The sequence below is a fragment of the Ascaphus truei genome, chromosome 8 (genome assembly GCF_040206685.1).
Source record: "Ascaphus truei isolate aAscTru1 chromosome 8, aAscTru1.hap1, whole genome shotgun sequence".
Lineage (NCBI taxonomy): Eukaryota > Metazoa > Chordata > Amphibia > Anura > Ascaphidae > Ascaphus > Ascaphus truei.
The window spans coordinates 32,809,563-32,831,322 of NC_134490.1; the positions used below are offsets into that span (position 1 = coordinate 32,809,563).

Genomic DNA, 21,760 nt, shown 5'->3' on the forward strand with positions numbered 1-21,760 from the left:
GTGTGGAGGGAGAGTCTGTATGCGCCATTGGTTTCTTCTGTCAGTGTCTCCCTGTCACCTTATTTTGTTGCGTGAACGTGACACTTGATGGGCAATATGTCCTTTGTGTCAACATTTAACCCTGCTGTGGTTGAGATAGACAATGGATTGACTTAAACAATTGTGAATTCCTTCCAACATCACGTAACATGGTGATCTGGGGCAGACGCCTTGTGCCTCAGCATGTCACTCATAGGCTGAACACACTAAATAGGTAATACTCAATATTTCCTTCTCTCTCAAAGTCACAGACATACCGGTTCAGTGTTATCTCTGTCACTAAGTTACTGTGTCTTAACATAAGTCGGGGGAATTCAGTTGCTTCCTTCTGTCTTGGACAATGCTCAAAAAACTTGAAGTCCCTCTGTCATCTTGGGAGGAAGGGACGGAAGTAATGACCCTGTCATCATTGTTACTCTCTGTTCCTGGTCACAGTGCATTCTTACTCTCCAAAGTTAATCCGGGAGTGGTTCCTTGCAATTTCCACTACATCAGAGACTCCGCCCACCAGCAGTGTGCCACGGATAACGATCGCAAAGAAACCGGACAGCATTACCAGCACTTGGAACACGTCTGTCCAGATCACGGCTTTCATGCCACCCTGGGGGGGACATCCAAGAAACAGTGAGGCAGCTGTACTGGAAGCCTCTTATTAATATAGAGGGAGTGTCACTCATTGGATGGCACTCTCACTCACTGGGGAATAGTATCACTCAATGGAAGGCAGTCTCACTCACTGGGAAATAATATCACTCAATGGAAGGCAGTCTCACAAACTGGGGAATAGTCTCACTTAATGGAAGGCAGTTTCACTAACTGGAGAAGAGTCTCACGCATTGGAAGGCACTCCCACTCACTGGGGAATAATCTCACTCAATGGAAGGCACTCTCACTCACTGGGGAATAGTCTCACTCAATGGAACGCAGTCTCACTCAATGGAACGCAGTCTCACTCATCACTGGGAAATAGTATCACTCAATGGAAGTCAGTTTCACTCACTGGGGAATGGTCTCACTCATTGGAAGGCACTCTCACTCACTGGGGAATAGTCTCACTTAATGGAAAGCTGTCTCACTCACTGGGGAATAGTATCACTCAATGGAAGTCAGTTTCACTCACTGGGGAATAGTCTCACTCATTGGAAGGCACTCTCACTCACTGGCAATAGTATCACTCAATGCAAGGCTGTCTCAATCACTGGGGAATAGCATCACTCAATGGAAGGCAGTTTAACTCACTGGGGAATAGTCTCACTCATTGGAAGGCAGTGTCGCTCAATGGAAGGGAGTCTCACTTTGTTACCGGTGGGGATCAGGGTGAGAGTACATTGTTGGGAGAAGGGTGGGTGGTCTGTTGTGGGGAGCAATGTTGGGTATGTTGTGTGGAGCAGGGTGGGTATACTTTAGGGGGAGCTGGACTTTTGGGGGCAACAGGTATTTCTTAACTTACCACCGTGGTATAGAACGTGCAGATCGCTCCAGTAGAAAATAGAGAAGCCCAAATGTCCAACCCAGTAACTAAAAGAAAAATGGGACAGAGAGGCTGAGGCAAGAATAAAACCTTGTGAGGGGTCACACGGCAAATATATAATACTTGTAATATGTGTATATAGTATTAAGGCATAGTGACTTGACCAAGAAGCTGGCATTACTCTCACCCTGGGCTCTCCCACATCAAATGTTGGTGTCTTAGCTACAAGTCAAACCCCCCCATGACCTACTGTGCACAGACAACATAATAATACTATTAATAATAATGAGAATATAAGAACCTTGGTTGAGTATAAGGGCCGGAGCGTAAATCACGATTCCCGTGTACAGCGTCTGCAGGAATACAGAGCACCGTGTCACTGCCTCATGTCCCCCTCGTCACTGCGTCCCCTCCCCTGAGACCCAGCTCCTTACCGTTCCCACCAGGTACTGGACTGTGCCACACAGCCGGACACTTCTGCAGAACCTCAACTCCAGGTACTGCAAGGATCAGGTGAGAGAGGAGGCAGGGTCAGATGTCAAAATGAAGCAGGGGGCACAGGGAGTCACAGATAGGGTTGCCAGGTGGATTCTCCAAAAACATTGGACACAATGGGGAAAGGTGTGACACGCTCGAGACACACACACATGCTCGAGAGACACACACACCTCTCGCTCTGCTGCATGCTGTTTCCTTCTCTCCTTGGCCCCACTCCATGGCTCCTCACACCACCTCCTGATTGGCTGCATTGCCCAGCAACAACCAATCAGGATGGAGGAAGCATCCCCGCCCCCTAGCATCAGCCCTGCTCTCTCCCTGCTCGGGGAAATCCCACGGCCCTTCCAAGCCGGTCAGGTCACTATGTCCAGAGAGGTAATACCGGGCACATACATGTCCAGTATTACCTCTCATTTTTTACTGTACAGAGTGTCCCATTTAATACTGGAGATCTGGCAACCCTACGGCTGAGAGCAGGAAGTAAAAGAACAAGGAGCACATGGCGTCAAAGAACAATGAGTCACAGGAGCAGGAGGCATAGGAAGCCACACAGCATGGTTACTGAAGCAAAGGCTTTGTTAATAAAAGAACACAAGTTAGGTAACAGGGATCCCTTTTAATAGCTAACTGATGGGGTCTCTTATTAAGGAAATCTTTTACAAAAGAAACGAAAAAAGCAAGACGTATTTACATATAACAAAAAAGAAAGAGAACATCAGTGCTCAATTTATGTGGTGTGAAAGTGTAAACTAAATCTAAATATTGCTACCCCCCTATTTTTCCCAAGTGGATATACAGTACATATAACTAATATAAATGCGAATAACCAAAGTATCAACTCAAGTGATTAGTGTATAGAACAAAGTCTAAGTTAGGAGTAAATATAGTCAAATAAAGAGTCCAAGAAAAAGGATATTCAATGGCTTGATAAATTAACTTTCAAGGAAGGAGCCGTAGCAGCTTCTACTGTACAAACCACACCCAGAAAAGATATGTAAAAAACAAACACAGAAGCGGGTGCTCCATGGTACAGAACAGTTTTAATATAAAAAGGGGAAATTAAAACCAATAGTATCCCACTCACAGACATTGGTTAAAATTGTGCATCCAGCACACGCCACAGTATCAAGTGACACGCCCCAGTATCAAGTGACACGCCAGTGTCCAGTGACACGCCCCAGTATCAAGTGACACACCACAGTGTCCAGTGACATGCCACAGCATCCATGACACGCCACAGCATCCAGTGACACACCACAGTGTCCAGCGACACGCCACAGCATCCAGTGACATGCCACAGCGTCCATCAACACACCACAGCAGCACAATTTGCAGTCATCAATGGCACGCTTCAGCTGCACCGTCCGTAACGGAATTCAGCAACAATGTCCGCCGTGATGGTAAGGGCTGCTCGGTTTGTAGTGTATATCTGCTCGAGACTGTCCGTAAACACGGAGTCTCCCAACCCAGCAAACAGGAATCCCTGTTCCGTGGGAGTGACCACAATAGTTGAGGAACGTGACTTCAAATAAGTCACTATAGTTCTGCTCCTATTGAAATGCCCCAACGCGTTTCACTGCGACTTCCTCAAGGGTATGGCGTACGTTGATGAGCCTGATTGAGCCTCGAGTTAAGGTCAATAAAGCTGGTGGGAGCTTTTTCAAGAACCGCCCCAAGACTGTGGAATAAGCTCCCTGCTGCTTTAAGAAATGAGGAAGCTTTACTTCCATTCAGAGAGGAATGATAAACCTTCCTTTTTAAACAAAGCACGGCTAACAGACCCTAATACTGGCAGCCAGCTTTCCTGCTCCCGTTCGTGTTTCCCGCCCTTTGTTGGCCTTCCTTGTCGTTCCCCTATATGTTTTCTTTCAGTTGGCCCCGGTTGTAGGCCTGGGGTGGGTGACCTTCCTAAGTTCCCACACGCGCTCTAGTACTAAGTTTCTTGGTGAGCAGCGTGTTAGAAAGACTTCAAAATAAATAAATTGATAACTGTGAAATTGTGCTGCCGTGACGTGTTTCTGGATGCTGTGGCTTGTTGCTGGGCACTGTGACATGTTTCTGGATGCTGTGGCATGTTGCTGGACACTGTGGCATGTCACTGGATGCTGTGGCGTGTTGTTGGACGCTGTGGCATGTCACTGGATGCTGTGGCGTGTTGTTGGACGCTGTGGCATGCCACTGGATGCTGTGGCATGTTGTTGGACCCTGTGGCATGTTGCCAGATGCTGTGGCGTGTCACTGGATGCTGTGGCGTGTTGTTGGACGCTGTGGCATGTCACTGGATGCTGTGGCGTGTTGTTGGACGCTGTGGCATGCCACTGGATGCTGTGGCATGTTGTTGGACCCTGTGGCATGATGCCAGATGCTGTGGCGTGTCACTGGATGCTGTGGCGTGTTGTTGGACGCTGTGGCGTGTTGCTGGACACTGTGGCGTGTCACTGGATGCTGTGGCGTGTCACTGGATGCTGTGGCATGTTGCTGGACAAGGTGGTGTGTCACTGGATGCTGTGGTGTGTTGCTGGATGCTGTGGGGTGTCACTGGATGCTGTGGCATGTCGCTGGATGCTGTGGCATGTCACTGGATGCTGTGGCATGTCACTGGATGCTGTGGTATGTCACTGGATGCTGTGGTATGTCACTGGATGCTGTGGTATGTCACTGGACGCTGTGGCGTGTTCCTGGATATTACCATCGTTACCTGAGATCAGGCTTTTACACCTTATACACAACTTTACTGATGTTTGTGAGTGTGATACTATTGGTTTTTACTTTCCCCTTTTTATATTAAAACTGTTCTGTACTATGGAGCACCCGCTTCTGTGTTTTATTTTTTTGCATATTTATATATAGTGAAGTATGTTCATTTTTTTTCTCATTTATCCAGTTTCACCAATAAAAAAATGTGTGCAAATGATCGGGTAAACAATGTTACATGAAGCACAGGGGAAGTAGTGCACATGTTATACTCCTGATGTGTGTGGGGTAATGGTTTTTTATAGGCATTGTCTACCAATAAACCAGGCACCTCAACCCTCCACGCTAATCCCTGGCCCATTACATTTCCTTCTTTGAATTGCTACTGTATGTTGCACTAACCATTTGTATCACACTAATTAGCATCTGTATCTCCAGTCTTACTAATACATGAGCCCTGTATAAATATGCCTTTTTATCTCAGGTTCTTTTGTAAAACGGTGTCTGAAGAACAGACCCAGCGGCGGATTTCAATATCCGCCTCCTCTAGGCACTTACCTGTGTGGCCGTCTCCCTTCTGCCGCCCTCCTGCTCCTTTGGCATCCCAGTTTCAAATGACGCCGCGAATGTAACCAACGTGATGTCGCACGGCGGCGCATTGCCATGGGAACGAGACACCGTGTGATGCCACGTTCGTGCCATCCGTGGTGACATTTGACGCTGCGATGCCATAGGAGCAGGAAGGCGGCAGAAAGGAGACGACCACACAGGCAAGTGCATTCCAATTAGGTCCGATAGGCCTGAGAGTGCAGCAAAAGCATACGCCGCACCAAAAATGTGCCGCCCTCAGCCCCGGCCTAAAGGGAAATCTGACTTTTTTTTATTTTTTAATGGATAAGGGTTACAGAAATTAAAATGAGGGGGGGGGGGGGATAAGGGGTACATAAGTGAGAAGGGGATAGGAATGGGGTTAGGGGATACATTTCAGGGTGTATATCATGATGTAAATGACCCGAGCTGCTTATCAGTTGGATGTCTATATAGGACTCTGATCCAGTTGAGAACATTCACTCTGATCCTGTTGGCTCTGTGGGCAGTGAATACGTAGGCCCAACCGTTCCTACCAAATGCCCTTTCTATGACAAGCGTCAAGAGCATGGTTGGTGTGTTAGTGATGTTACCAATATGGATTGTATCTGTTACTCTACGATTGTTGTCGGGTGCCTGTCTGTTTGGGATGAAGTCTACTTGGTCTAGGTCAAGGGTGGGGAACGTCAGGCCCGAGGGCCGTATAAGGCCCTCAAAATCATTTGGTCTGGCCCTGCTAAGTCAACTGCTATAACCGGGGTCGCGCTAATTGGCAAAAAAATGGCTGCCGCGCGCCCGATCGGGAGGAGGTGGTGTGAGGCGCCGGCAGCCCTACACGATCCCCAGCAGCCACCGTACTAGCCCCAGCAATCCCCCAGCAGCCACCGTACTTCCCCCGCAGCATTCCCCAGCATTCCCCGCACTTCCCCCATGCTTCTCCAGCAGTTCCCCCCACACTTACCCCAGCATCCGCCCTACACGATCCCCCCAGCAGCAGCAACTACCAGAGGTAGGGGGGCGGGGTTCTGTGTGCCTACATGCCTGCTGTGTGCCTGCCGTGTGCCTGCCTGTCTGTGTCTGTATGGCCCACAAACGATGTTATAAATATCCAAATGGCCCTTGGCAGAAAAAAGGTTCCCCACCCCTGGTCTAGGTGGATATGGATGGGCAGAAAATTGTTAAAACTGGTTGCAAGGATTGTGGTTAGTAATTTAGTAACAAAGGTTAGTAGTTTTTACAATCAGTCTGATCTTTCCCTGGTTTATGAATTTTGGATATTGAAGCTTTAAGAATTTCCTCGGGTACTTCTCTACTACTCAAGAAGCTATTGAGGAATTTGGTCATGTGTGGTATGAGTTGTGGCTTGGAGTGCCAGGTGGCTTCTCCAAAAATACTGGACATAACGGTGAAAGATGCAACACGCTAAAGACACACACACACCGCTCTCACCTCTCTCCGCTCGCTCCATGCTGTTTCCGCTTCTCCTTGGCCCCACCGCCAGGGTTTCTGACACCTCCTCCTGATTGGCTGCCACTGGGTAATGTAGTCAATCGGGATGGAGGAAGCTGCTCAGCCCCCCAGCAACAGCCCTGCTCTCGCCCTGCTCGGGGAAATCACACGGACCCCCGGTCAGGTCACAATGGCCAGAGAGGTAATAATAATAGGACGTATACATATCCAGAGAGGTAATTCCGGACACATACATGTCCAGTATTACCACTCATTTTTTACTGGACAACCCTTCCCTCAGAAGTCATTTGGGCCTTTGGCTTTTGTGAGCGTCGGGACATTTATTGCCTGTTTGACCTCTACTCTTGACACAGGTTGGTTATGTTTTTCCATTTGTAGGAGGCTCAATTGTGGAAGGTTGCAGACTCTTACGAAGTCTTTCATGTTTGTTAGTGTACTTTGGTCCTTATGTATTTTTTGCCCATCACAAAAGGTTTAGGAATCATTATGAAACAAATCAATTATTGGCTCTATGTTGTGTGACACTTCCCTTGCCTGCATTCTGAATGAGTGGATGTGTGTATTACTTTGTTTATTTTCTACGTTTTCTTGCGAGTATGGAATCTGGTTTATTCTCTTTTGGATAAAAAAAAAGTCGACCTGTCCATCTAAGGTCGTTTTCCGCCTCATCTGCTAATAAAAAGTTTATCTCATTTCTGGTCTCTTTAATTTCCTTGTAGAGGTCAGGGGAGACGATTTGTTTATTTTGAGATTCTATTTTTGTTGCTAGGCGAGTAATGTTCACCTGTCTAGTTTGTTTCCTGTACAAGGGTATTTTTATTAGCACTCCTCTGATAGCAGTGTCATGTGCATTCCATAAGATGTTTTGTGAGATTTCTGCGGACGCATTGATAGTGTAATAACTTTCTTGTTCCTGGCAAATTTCGTCTACCACCTCTGGGATGGTAAGTTGGGAGTTATTGAGTTACTGTGAATAAGATGGGGTGGGGGGTTTAAGCGGTTTTGAGCGTAATTTCTATTTGTGCGGGATCTGACCAAGTAATTGGATGTATTATGGTGTCCTGTACTAAAGTGTATGTGCTTGAGTCTGTGAAAATGTAGTCAATGCGTGAGTAGGATTTCTGCAGGTTGGAGTAGAACGTATAGTCTTTTTTTACTGGATGTTGCTGTCCATGAATTGTGTGGAATTTAGGCTAGTCCATTTTTGGCTTGCAATGTAGTGTTTTTTGCTGGCGGTTTATATATGATCTTATCTACTGCTCTGAAGCAATTATTAAAAAGTCATACTCGTGGTTTTGTGCCTTGCATAATATTCAGCATTATACTCCAGTAATATACTATTGTTCTGTGCCTTTTCTTTACATGCATTGCTTAAATATAGCTATAGAGTCATTCTGATTGTGACTATTCTGCATAGTATCCGCCATCACAGTCTCCATGGGAAATGAATTCCACATTTTAACTGCCCTTACTGTAAAGAACCCTTTCCTTTGTTGCTGGTGAAATCTCCTTTCCTCCAACCTTAAGGGATGGCCCGAGTACTTAGTACTGCCCGTGGGATGAATAGTTCTTTTGAAAGCTCCTTGTATTGTCCCTGAATATATTTGTATATAGTTATCATATCCCCTCTTAGACGCCTCTTTCCTAATGTAAATAAATCTAATTTAGCTAGCCTCTACTCATGTTAGATTGTCCATCACCTTTATAAATTTGGTGGCTCTTCTCTGCACTCTCTCTAGTTCCATAATGTCTTTTCTTATTATTGGTGCCCAAAATTGTACTCCATATTCAAGGTGTGGTCTTACTAATGCTTTGTAAAGTGGCATAATTATGTTTACAGTACTTTCCTTCCATCCATTGCCCATTTAATGCCAGATAAGATCTTGTTTGCCTTTGCAGCTACAGCATGACTTTGGGCACTATTGCTAAGCCTGCTGTCTACAAGCACTCCTAAATCCTTCTCCATCAAGGATTCCCCCAATTTATCCCCATTTAATTAGTGTTTTGTGAATTGTGCCTATTAAGATGAAGTATCTGCCTTCTTTATTTAGTTTTGTTTTTCTGGAACAAAAGAGATTCAGTTATTGATAGGGTGACCGAAGAGCGTTTGTTGACCGTGCATGCACAATCGTCACTTTCCGGCTGCTTGTGCGCATGCGTGATCGGCACTTGCCGACTGCGCGATTGGAGCTTGCCGGCAAGCGCAGTAGACAAGTGCCGATTGCGCATGTGAAGTGGGAGCTCGCCAGGGGGACCAAAAAAACGGGAAAGCACCCAATGAAGTCGGGACAGAGCCCTAAAAGTGAGACTGTCCCAGCTAAACCAGGAAATCTTGTCACCCTAGTTATTGAATGGTCACCCTAGTTATTGAATGGTCACCCTAGTTATTGAATAGTCACCCTTGTTATTGAATGGTCACCCTAGTTATTGAATGGTCGCCCTAGTTATTGAATGGTCACCCTAGTTATTGAATGGTCACCCTAGTTATTGAATGGTCACCCTAGTTATTGAATAGTCACCCTTGTTATTGAATGGCCACCCTAGTTATTGAATATTATTGCTACTCCATTTTGTTTTACTTGTGAGAAAGATAAGAATACCTGTGAATAAGATATGTTAAAATAGGTTACGGGGTGTCTCATCGTAACGTGTCTCTTGTAGGAGTGGTATGCCTTCCTTTTGGTTCTTGTAGTCGGTGAATGCCATTCGGCATTTTCTGGGGTTGGTAAAGCCTTTGACATTATGTGAAGTTTTTCCATATGCTGTTTTGGGAGCCTGTGGGACGATTGTGCTTCCTGTTGTAATTAGGCTTAGCTATAGACTCTAGAGTGTTCCTGGCATAAGCCGTGACTACTAGTTTCTTGGACCTTTATGCGTTGACCAGCAGGTGTATGTTTAGCTGGGGTGGGGGCGGGAGCTAGGAATTAGGGTGGGATAGAGGGAGTTCTTGGTGTGGGCTACTAGCCAGAAGCAGTTGCTGCGTGAGCTGGGATCTAATGTGTGATATGAGCAGTTATGTTGGGATTAGAGCAGCGGTGCGCAAAATGGGGGGCACGACCCCTCGGGGGGGTGCGAGGCTGCCAGTGGGGGGGTGCGGGGTTTACAGGGGCCCCGCGCGCTTCCCGAAAGCACTTAAATTAAGTGCCGTGGAGCTGCAGGGCCTCTGTAAACCTACTTACCTTGGCTCCAGCGGCTTCCTTCCTGCGTCGCCATGGCAACGCGGCCGCAAAATGACGCCGCAAGGTCATGTGACGGCATGTTGCTATGGCAACGTGATGTCATGACGCCGGAGCGCAGGTAAGTGGGGGTTAGGTGGGGGGCGCGGGAGTAAGGGGACCACTGGCAGGGGGGCGCAGGGAAAAAAGTTTGTGCCCCCGTGGATTAGAGAGTCAAAGACTGAGCCTGTTGAAACAGGGACTGATTGAGCCACCTGTGCTGAAGCAGGGATATCCTGAAAACCCGACCTGTTGGGGGGGCGGAGGGGGGGGGAAAGGTGGGGCTTGAGGACTGGAGTTCAGCACCCCTGCTTTAACCCTTTGGGCATTTTCACATATTTCACTACGTTCAGTCCATAGTAGGATCCTGTTATTATTATTATTGTGTTTGACCTTGGCGGGATTAGAAATAATGAATTGATGTAGAACTCTCACTAATAAATTGCGAGAGCCAATTTGGGAGGAGTGCTGGAATGGCACTTTTATTTTCCATTATTGGAAGGCCAATCCTTTTTCCTAGTTGCACAGTCCATAAAGGAAGGAGCGCGGGTTCTATGTATATGTTTTCCATATATTACAATTATGTTAAACATTCTTAACAATGTCTCCTTTGCGGTTTGACCTAGAATTTTTCAGCACCGCGTAGTTAGGGAGTATGTTATCTGATCAGCAGGTATACTTTGGTATTATATAGGTTAACCATTACTTGTAAGGATTTCCTGGTCCAGTACTAGCAAAGGACAGCAGGTGAGATGTACTTTATAACCTTTGCTTCTGGGCATAGGTATAGCTGTGATTTGAACGTTAAGGGGGGGACCTCTCTCCATTATCAACCTGATGTACACTTGAGGGTTGGTTTCTATTTGTGTGATGATGAATGGGTTAACTAGGCTTATAATAAAGGTCAAGCACACTTTGTTAACCCTGACCCGTGTGTTAGGGTCTTAGAGTGTCAGCTCTGGGACCCAGATGTCGAAAATGTATTACTGCAACTGTATACTGAGTTTGCGACATTAAAGAATTATGTGATTTTTGCCTTTACTGGGATGCTGGGATCGGGAGATTTCTAGGCTGTAAGTTTCAGGGTGGTTTTGTCGGAGAAAGTCTTTCCAGAATGTGTCTATGTAGCGGGGTTCCGGAGTTATGGGATACCCCAAAAGTTGTATCCGGGGATTGAGTGATATCCTCAGATACAGATATGCACATTACTCCACCAACCTCGGACCCTGGAAAAGTTCTTACGACTCACCGCCAGAGTCCCTCCTGCAGCATCTTCCAGCAAGGTAAAGGTGTATGAACGGGTTAAAAGATATGCAGGTATACACGGAGTCCTTAGTATAGCAGGGGCTCCCCAGTATAGCAGAGGTACCCACATACATGCCCAGGTATACTGATCCTAGTTTAGGGGTTCAGGGGCTGCTCCAGCTCGGTTATAAAACTGAGCAGGTTTCTAAAGTGTTTAAAAGTTTTTAAAGTTCATTTCTCATGTGTGCCAGAAATGAGGCTCGTGATTGTAGGGAATATATACTCCCATTCATGACACCAGAAGAGGAACTCATAACTTTTAGCACACAGAAGCAGGACACAATATCTTTTATTAAATGGGTATAGTTTAATGAGTATAAATATTGATAACCTGTATATGAATGGATGGGCATGGATTCAGGAAAGCCCAGCTGGCGACCAAGCTTGGTACCTCTGTGTCTGTCCAGAGTCCCTACTTGAAAGGCTCAGGGATGCCAAGGTGTTAGAACAGGAGGGGCACTGCAGTTATCCTTGAGTACCCCCATCCTGGGCTAACACAAGGCGATCCACAACCATCTGCCAAAACCCAGACTCTGTGGAGCCTGAGCAGAGGGTGGGCTCAGTATGCAAAGAGGCATAGGGGTCAAGTTAACCCATGCCCCCTTGCTACCTGAGAAAAGGTGCCCACCCTGATTTACAATACCGGCAAGTCGGTGATTGGCTGGCAGGAGAATTCTCACGCTCTGATAAGCTGTCCAGGTTAGTGTATGAGGGCCTGAAAGATTAAGAGGGCTTGCAGCCAATGGGGAGCGCAGATTCCAAGGAGATTCCAAGCGCCACACCAACAGCGGCGAATTAACAAATGCCCGGGACTTTTTGTGAGTCATTGGAAAGTGCTCTAAAAAGGGGATCTGAAGGAATTTCGTTCCGGAAACGGATTTATTCGTTAGCCCCATCCCCAGTAAGTGTGTTAATCTTGAATTGTGTAACTTTGTGTGTCTGTCTTATATAAGAAATAAATTACCATGTATTTTACCATCTTGTTTCGCTCAATCAAATGATCCCAGTTATAAAAAGGTGTTGTAGAACCTGGTCTCCTGTGACACTTGCATTCTAGATACTGATTCAGCTCACCTTTTGGGGATAACAGGGGTTTAGTTTGTTGGCTAAGTAGGGTAGCACAAGGTGCCTTATTTGGGTGCCAATTCTGTGGCCTGCTCATTTGGTACCATGTATAACAATACATGCCAACTGGTCATTCTGCACAACATAATACAACACACATAACATACTTATTGCAACAATAGAGTCCAGGCAACCTTTTGTCGGAGGATACAGCTGGTCGGTGACTCAGGTGCGGCCGTCCTGCTGTTCCGGGTTGCCAAGCGGTAGTCAAGTTGCGGCTTCATGGCGAGGTCTCTCTGAAGGTAACGCCCCACTTGCATTTGATGTTCTTTCCCCTTCATTTTTTTTGTGATGGAGTTTCAGCGCGACAGTGTAGTTGAAGACAAGTTGTGGAAGATCTGGAAGGGTGTTCCTTCAAACTCAAGCCACTGCTCATTATTTGCCACTTTGAGTATATCATCTTTAATTTTGAAGTAATGGAAACTCATGATAACGTCCCATGGTTACTCAGGTTTTTGTCTAAGAGCACGATGGGCTCTATCAAGATGGTAGAGCGTCTGTATTGGGTAGGAGCTGTGAAAACAGACGGGGTACTGTATATTGGCGTTGAGGTTTTCCACTTACTCTGGTATACCTCGTATGCATATACTATTCCTTATTGATCTGTTATCCAGATCTTCCTCTTTCTCGCGTATTCCTCAGTCACGTCCCTGGTTTCTTTAAGATTTTGTTCCAGGGTTTTTTAGGCCTCAATCATACCATATCCAGCGTGTGGGTACCCAGACTGGAGAGCTCTGAATTAAAGTCTTTTAGAGCCGCCATGTTTGTTTGTTACTGTAGAACTCAATAATCTCATCTGCTCTTGATGTGCTCTGACTTTCAGAGAGCGACACCTCATCGGTTTCCTCACCATGTGCCATGTCGCCATTTTCCTGCCCTTCTGCAGCAGGGACCCTTCTCTTGAAGTGAAGATGTCTGAGAAGTCAGATCTCAGACTCAGATATTTTAACTTTTGAGTGCATTAATGGACCCAGTGGTGTTCAGATTAGTAGTTATGAGGTCTTTTTAGATCCTTTTAGGTACTTAAGATTGCTTTTGTGGTGTTGCTCCCAGTCACGAGCAGAGCCAAACTAAACCGCGTCGTCTGTCATTCTCACCGCGTATGCGCCCCAGATTGAACTCTATGCAAACATTAGTTAGCTATTAAAGCACTGGTGGGCAGGGCCACTGACAGGGGGGGAGAGCCGGGACAAGTGTCCCGGGCCCTAAGGCTGTGGGGGGCCCGGCCAGCGCTCGAAGTATGGGCCCGGCAAGAGGCCGGACCCAACTTCTGCGTTCAGCTGCCTCTGGTTTCCGCCACTGGGCCCCTGTTCTCTCCAGCTGCTGTCTGCGTCTTCCAACGCAGTCCTCTCTCTTCCGCCGGTGCGCCCCAGAAGCTGCGTACACCCGTAAGTCAGGCCCAGCTTCTGGCGCTCAACGGTGGGAGAAAGAGGCAGGCCCGGAATAGAAAGAGGCAGGCTGCAGCTGGGGAGAGCCGTGAGTGGCAGTGGCAACCAGAAGTAAGTGATTATTGTATGTGGGGGAAGTGGGGGGCGCAAAGTATACCTGGGGGGGTAGTGGGGTTTGTCTCTTAGGGGTGTAGTGATGTTTGTATCTTAAGGGGTGTTTGTATCTAGGGGGGTGTAGTGGTGTTTGTATCAGGAGGGGTGTTTGTATCTAGGGGGGTGTAGTGGTGTTTGTATCAGGAGGGGTGTTTGTATCTAGGGGCTGTAGTGGTATTTGTATCTTAAAGGGTGTTTGTATCTAGGGGGGTGTAGTGGTGTTTGTATCAGGAGGGGTGTTTGTATCTAGGGGGGTGTAGTGGTGTTTGTATCTGGGGGAATTTGTATCTGTATTTGGGGGGTGCAGTGGTGTTGGTATCGGGGGGATAGTGGTGTTTGTATCTGGGTAGTGTTGTGGTGTCTGTATTTGGGGGGTGGTGTTATTTTGTATTGTGAGGGGGTATTGTGTGTGTATTGGGAGGGGGTAATTATTGTGTGGTGGGGTTGTATGAGTATTGAGGGGAATTGTGTGGGGGGAGTGAGGAGGGGTAAATGAGTGTGAGATTGGGGGATTTGAGGGAGCGGGATTGAGTAAGAGGGGGTAATTGAGTGATAGCAGAGGGGGGGGAGAGTGAGAGGTAGGGGGATGAGTGAGTGAGTGTTGAAAAGGGGGGAGAGGGACCCTGGGCAAAAATCTAGTCCAGGACCCCGGGAAATCTGTCAACAGCCCTGCTGGTGGACAAAAGGCGGCCTGCAGGGACTTCCCCTGTGGCCCCCAACCTCCTCTCTCCCCGGTCCTTTCCTCCCTTCCAACTTTCAGTCGGGCATGGGAGCATATGGGGCGGAGCAAATGGGGGTGGAGCTGCAGACAGAGCAGGTAATGACAGGGGGCGTGGGAGAGGTGAGATGTGTGGGTGAGGGTTAGAAAGGGGTGAGGGAGAGAGGGGTAGGGGAGAGTAAGAAAAGAGAGTGTGAGAGGGGGATAGAGAGTGGGTGAGAGTTACAGAGAGGGGAGAAAGAGAGAGGAGGGGTAGAGGGAGGTGGGGGATGTCAGAGGGAAAGTGTGCGTGAGAGGGAGGGTGAGAGAGAGACACAGAGAGAGAGAGACTTAGAGGGGGCGGGGAAGTGAGTGAGATGGGGGAATGATGGAGGAGGACGTGAACTGGGGAATTATGGAGGGAGTGAGGGGGGAGCGTGGGAACATTGAGGGAGGGGGGCGGGGGGAGACCAGTACTGGGAAAAAGGAAGGGGGGAGCGATCAGGAGAGAGAGAGAGGGGGGGAGGGAGACGGAGAGAGAGGGAGGGGGATGGAGGGGAGAGTGAGGGAGGGGGATGGAGGGGAGAGTGAGGGCGGGAAGTGAGTGAGATGGGGGAATAATGGAGGAGGAAGTGAACTGGAGAATGACGGAGGGAGTGAGGGGGGAGCGTGTGAGAGAGGAGGGGGAATATTGAGACAGGGAGGGAGTGGGGGAACCCAGTACCGGGAAAAAGGAAGGGGGAGAGAGAGGGGGATGGAGGGGGAAGGGAGAGGGGGGAAGGTGAGGGAGAAGTGGACAGGAGGGGAGGGATGGGGACGGATGGGAAGAGAAGGAGGAAGGGAGTGGAAGAGAGGGAGGGGGAAGGGGGTGAGGGTGAAGGTGGGAGAGAGGGGGAGGAGGAGGGAGAGGGAGGGAGAATGAAGGGGAGCGAGAGATTGGAAGAGAGATCAGCACAGAGAAGGGGAGAGAGAGGGATAGACAGATCCGCACAGAGATAGGGGAGAGTGATCAGAACAGAGAGGGGGAGAGAGATCAGCACAGAGCGGGGGAGAGAGAGGGAGACCGATCAGCACAGAAAAAGGGGGAGAGAGAGATCAGCACAGAGAGGGGGATTATTCTGAAGCCAGGGTCACGATTGATGTGTGAATGGCCCCCGATAGCATTAACTCAGCTCCCTTTTAAATCACTCCAAGTCCTATAATATTTCCTCCGCTTTATTAGGAAAAGCAGCAGAATACAGATACTTGTGGAGTGTGTGTAGTGGTGATTTATAGTTAGAAACCGGTAGAAAGAGATGGCCTCACCATGGGAGATTAACAGAGAAGGGTGTTTGCTGTACTCACTGTCTCCAGGGTGGAAAAGGAAGTGAGGGGCAATGTGGGTAAAATGAGTAGTCTTGGGACAGACTATCTTTGAACAAACATGAGGGGGGGCAGACTAGCCCATTCTGGTGAGGATCTCAGAGGCTGCAGTAGCAGCTCACTGATTTCATGTCCAGAGGCACGAAATGCAACATTGTTACATGTCACACAGGCACAGTATGTGTGTGCAAACTCCATGCAGCTGAAATCAGAACTGACAGGCAGAAGTTGCAAAGGAAAGAGGGGGGTGAACCAAAAATGTAGTTCTTGTTCCATGACAGGGATAGAGATTAGCACAGAGAGGGGAAGAGAGATCAGTACAGAGATAGGGGGAGAGATCAGCACAGAGATAGGGGGAGAGATCAGCACAGAGAGGGGGAGAGAGATCAGCACAGAGAGGGGGAAGAGATCAGAACAGAGAGGGGAGAGAGACCAGCACATTGAGGGGAGAGGGATCAGCACAGAGAGGGGAGAGAGATCAGCACACAGAGAAAGGGGGGAGAGACAGATCAGCAGAGAGAGAGAGAGAGAGAGGGAGAGACAGATCAGCAGAGAGAGAGAGAGAGATAGATCAGCACAAAGAGAGAGAGAGATAGGGAGACTGATTAGCACAAAGAGAGAGAGAGGGGGAGAGAGAGATCAGCACAGAGAGAGAGAGAGAGGGGGAGGGGGAGAGGGGAGGGAGAAAGAGAGATCAGCACAAAGAGAGGGAGAGAGAGATAGGGAGACTGATTAGCACAAAGAGAGAGAGAGGGGGAGAGAGATCAGCACAGAGAGGGGAGAGGGATCAGCACAGAGAGGGTGGAGGGATCAGCACAGAGAGGGAGAGGGGGGAGAGGGAGAGGGAGAGGGGGACAGATCAGCACAGAGAGAGAGATAGGGAGACTGATTAGCACAGAGAGAGAGAGGGGGAGAGAGATCAGCACAGAGAGGGGAGAGGGATCAGCACAGAGAGGGGAGAGGGATCAGCACAGAGAGGGGAGAGAGATCAGCACAGAGAGAGAGGGGGGAGAGACAGATCAGCAGAGAGATAGAGAGAGGGAGAGACAGATCAGGAGAGAGAGAGAGAGAGAGAGAGAGAGAGAGGAGAGCAGAGAGAGAGAGAGAGAGGAGACAGAGAGAGAGCAGAGAGAGAGAGAGAGAGAGAGAGAGAGAGAGAGAGAGGAGAGAGAGAGAGAGAGAGAGAGAGAGAGAGAGAGGGAGGAGAGAGAGAGAGGAGAGAGAGGAGAGAGAGAGAGAGAGAGAGAGAGGGAAGAGAGATCAGCACACAGAGAGAGGGGGAGAGACAGATCAGCAGAGAGATAGAGAGAGGGAGAGAGACAGATCAGCAGAGAGAGAGAGAGAGATAGGGAAACTGATTAGCACAAAGAGAGGGGGAGAGAGATCGAGAGAGAGAGAGAGAGAGAGAGAGAGAGAGAGAGAGAGAGAGAGAGAGAAACTGATTAGCACAAAGAGAGAGAGAGAGAGGGGAGAGAGATCAGCACAGAGAGAGGGGGAGAGAGAGAGAGAGAGAGGGAGACAGATTAGCACAGAAAGAGAGAGATGTTATACGGAGCGGTTATATGGCAATATAATATGGTTATATGCGTCCCTTTTAAGGTGGTGTGGCCCTTGGTATATCCTGGTGCCCACCACTTTATTAAAGGATCACTTTACCTTCCTAGTGTTGTTTTATATTACAAATGCCTTTTTTCTGTCTACTCTATGGGCTACAATTGCAGCCATGGTATAAGGAAACATTAGCATATAATTTAATTAGAAAATATAATTACAGACTATACCAACTCCACCTAGAATAGTTTACAGCAGAGCTTAGAATGTGGCAAATAAATAAACACACAGTTCTCTCCAAACAGTTACACAGAACATCTGCTTAGCTAATCCACCAAAGGGAAAGGACAGATGTGGACACTGGTCCCAATGTGGCCACACAACCATCACTACGTTATTTTACACATCCATACACGGGGAAAAAGATCACAAAATACAACAGTTCATTCATTGTTCTACATCCGGAGCGGCCAACTCCAGTTCTCAAGAGCCACCAATGGTCAGGTTTTACTGATATCCCTGCTTCAGCACATGTAGGCTCAATCAGTCTGTGCTTCAGCACAGGTGGCTCAATTCAGATAGGCTCAGTCAAAGACTGAGCCTCCTGTGCTGAAGCTGGGATATCCTGAAAACCTGACCTGTTGGTGGCTCTTGAGGTCTGGATTTGGCTGCCCCTGTTCTACATCTGCCACTTTCAGTATTTACACATTAAAGTGTCCCTGTGCAAAATGTGATGTAGGGGGCACAATCAGAGGATTATCTGAACACAAGTCAGCAATTAAACATGGGGAAAGAAGGATTGAAAACCAAAAAAAGAATGTGAAAACCCTATGGCTATCCATATTAATGCAGCTCGAAACACATCTTCTATTCAGTTTATAGGAATTGAGCATATCCCAGTCACGCAGGGAGGAGGCAATAGATACAAAATACTCCTACAAAGAGAAACCTATTTGATGCGGGAATTGAGAGCCCTGAATGTTCAAGGGTTAAATAAGGAATGTATAGGGGGAGCTTTTCTGGGCTAATCTGAAGATATGGCTCAGTAAGTAAAGACTCTAACTGTGAGTTTGAAGCAGGGGAGCCTGGCTCTCATCCCGGGCTCAGCTCCTTGTGACCTTGGGTAGGTCACTTTATGTCCCTGTGCCTCAGGCAACAAAATCATAGAGTGTAAACTCATCTGGGCAGGGACTGTGTGTAAAAATGCCTATGTGCTGCATACCGCGCGATATACTGTGATTGTGACGCGCTTTAAATTCCATTGGGAGAAAAGCGCTATATGAAATAAAGTTATTATTATTATATACTTAGTGCGCTGTATTGGTAAAATATCGCTAGTCATACTGTATCAGGTTAGTTTTAAATGGTTACTGATATTAGAGATTGCATTGTAAAATGATTCCATTAACAGAAGAAAGTGTTGTACAGTATATACAGGGCTAGGGACGGAGACCCCCCTCACTTCTAGCAATCGTTAACCCCAAGATGAAGCTCCTCACTTCCACGCCGAAATCAGTTGGGTATGATGAGGGACCGAGGCTTTTAACAGCGTGTTACCTGCTTTTTAACGAGTAACGATAACATTATTCTTAACTGTAGCCTGGGTCTCTGAAGAAGGGTATATGGGGTTTCTCTTTAACGGTAACGCTCCACCTTCAGAGCTCTAGAAGAATAGCAATCAGGGACTTCTTTGTTGACAGCATATGAGGATATATACCACGGCGTGATTAATGTGAGATTGCCACGTTAAGATGACTGTATAAAGGAGATACTACAGAATATTAATACCCCTGTTATATCTGTTTAGCCACAAGGTTTCTATTTTACCTTGTAATTTCTTTTTTGTGTGTGCTGCATGTGTATAACCCATGGTAGAACATTATATTGCATACCTGAGTCCTTACCTATTTACTGATAGATTATACATTATTGATACATTATTACTCTATGGGCTAACACACTGATACCATCCTCTACATGTGGCAGCATTGTAACAGTGATCACTCTCACCTCATAGATGCTGGTGAGTCCCAGCCTGTAGAAGACTGGCATGAAGATGTAGGCAACCAGGATACTGTTGAGGGTCTGGGCCAGGCACATCTGTACGAACTTGGCACCATAGCGATACGCCTCGGCTGGCACCCCCAAGACCTGCACTGCTGACATGAAGCTGGCGGACAGAGACAGACCCACAGGCACCGCTGACATCTGCCTCCCCCCAGTGAAAAAATCCTCAGAGGTCTTGTTCCCACCCCGGGATAGGGCATAGAAGAGACCGATGCTTGTGGACACCAGGAGCATGGCAGCGAAGACCCCATAATCCCACAGCGAGAAGGTCAGCTTCTCTGGCACAAAGGGGGTATACTCATCCATTACACCTCTGTGTGGAGACCTGAGAGGCTACAGAGGGAAGGAGAGGGCCTTGAACGCAGGCACAATGACTGGCCCCTGAAATGGGAGAATCCAACGTGATATATTTCCTATAGAGTAAAAAAAAAATACATTCCATAAAATAAATGGTGGTAATAATAATAACCCCACCCCCATCATAATAACAATAATAATGACAATATAGTCATTATAATGAATAATCATGATACAAATACAATAAAGATGCTATTATTAATAAAAAAATAATCGTAATGATAACATTAATATCTAATAATGATACAGTTCTTATTAATAATAGTTAACAATTCTAATTCTAATAATAACTTTATTTCATATAGTGCTTTTCTCCAAATGGGACGCAATGCGCTTCACAATTTCAGAATAGAGCACAGTACGCAGCACATAGGAATGTAACAGATGCCGTCCAAATGAGATTACTATCTATGTTTTTGGTGCCTGAGGCACAGGGAGAGAAAGTGACCTACCCAGGGAGCTGACACCGGGGTTTGAACCAGGCTCCCCTGCTTCAAACTCAGTGTCAGAGTTAGTGTCTTTACTCACCGAGCCGCGCCTTCAGAAATAATGATACATGATAGTTTTCAAAAATTATTATTATTTATCATTTTTATTATTATAAAACCTAATAATATTAATAGCTAAGTATATTATTATCAAAATAGTAGGTCTACAGTTTACCATCACTCATATCAATCTGTACATCCTTTTGGGAGTCTCTCTGCACTTTCTGTTCTATTCTTGATACCACAAAATTAAAAGATCAGTCCATTTTACTCTTATCGAAAATGTGAACTTGGTTCTGGAGTGATACTCAGTACCACTAATTACCGGGACACTGCTCACATGGGAAGACTTCAGTTTGAGGTCTACTGTATATGAACGTGGGACTAGGAAGGTAATTATACCTGTGTGTAGTATGAATAGTAGGTTAGTAAACAAGAAAAGACAGATTCCCTGTAGAATGCACTCAGTAGAGTAGTAATGCATAGTGATAAAGTAAATAAAAACCTTTTATTACGTGAAAATATAGGGAAAGGTGAAAGGACTCTCGCATCAGCCTGTAACTAAATAGATAATAAGACATTATCTATTTATTTACAGGCTGATGTGAGAGTCCTTTCCCCTTTTCCTATATTTTCACGTAGTATGAATAGTGTATGTATATGTATATATATGTATCTATATATATATAGATAGATAGATATCCCTCTCTTTCTCTCTATCTATATATACAAGTGGTATATAAGCACATTGTATTTATTGGGGTTTGTCACCATAGAAGGGTCCTGTGACTCACCTGGATCTGGGAGCAGAGACGAGTCCTGGAGAGCCTCTGCAGGTGCCAGCAGGTGAGCAGTGATGAGGCTGGTGATTTTAAGGAGCAGGGACGGGGCACAGAAAGCAGGGAGGAGCTCCAGTCAGACCTCTCACTGCAACCCTGAGCCACACAGCTATCTCTCACTACAAACCCTGAGCCACACAGCTATCTCTCACTACAAACCCTGGGCAGCACAGCTATCTCTCACTTTGGAGTAGATCCACCAAGCTTCGATTAGTGACTTAACGAGATGTTAACTTCAGTTAACACGTCACTAAGTGCTAAAGGGGATCGTCAAAGCTCCTTAGCTATGTGTTAAAGCTGCAGACCAAGCAATATCCTACATGTTTTTAAAGTAAATCAGTTCTGTACTATGAGAAAATACTTGTAGCATTTAAAAAAATCTGAATAACATATTTAAAGTATTATAATGTAACAAGCATTTTTTGTTTCTGTAGCAGCCATTTACAAAGTCAC

General features: G+C 46.8%; 1 protein-coding gene and 1 long non-coding RNA gene across 2 annotated transcripts in view; one reads left to right on the forward strand and one right to left on the reverse strand.

Moving 5' to 3' along the window:
- The window catches only part of SLC5A5 (solute carrier family 5 member 5), a 38,906-nt gene extending 17,361 nt beyond the window's left edge, over positions 1-21,545 (reverse strand). Inside the window, exons 1-6 of the mRNA XM_075611249.1 lie at positions 21,263-21,545; positions 19,567-20,036; positions 1,945-2,010; positions 1,812-1,863; positions 1,490-1,557; positions 486-640 (exon numbers count right to left, since the gene is read on the reverse strand). Of these exons, the coding sequence (XP_075467364.1) occupies positions 486-640; positions 1,490-1,557; positions 1,812-1,863; positions 1,945-2,010; positions 19,567-19,929 (704 nt within the window). The 5' untranslated portion in view covers positions 19,930-20,036; positions 21,263-21,545. The remainder of the gene's footprint in view (positions 1-485; positions 641-1,489; positions 1,558-1,811; positions 1,864-1,944; positions 2,011-19,566; positions 20,037-21,262) is intronic.
- The window catches only part of LOC142501386 (uncharacterized), a 35,175-nt gene continuing 21,000 nt past the window's right edge, over positions 7,586-21,760 (forward strand). The window contains exons 1-2 of the long non-coding RNA XR_012803486.1: positions 7,586-7,704; positions 19,574-19,891. This is a non-coding gene — a long non-coding RNA (uncharacterized LOC142501386). The remainder of the gene's footprint in view (positions 7,705-19,573; positions 19,892-21,760) is intronic.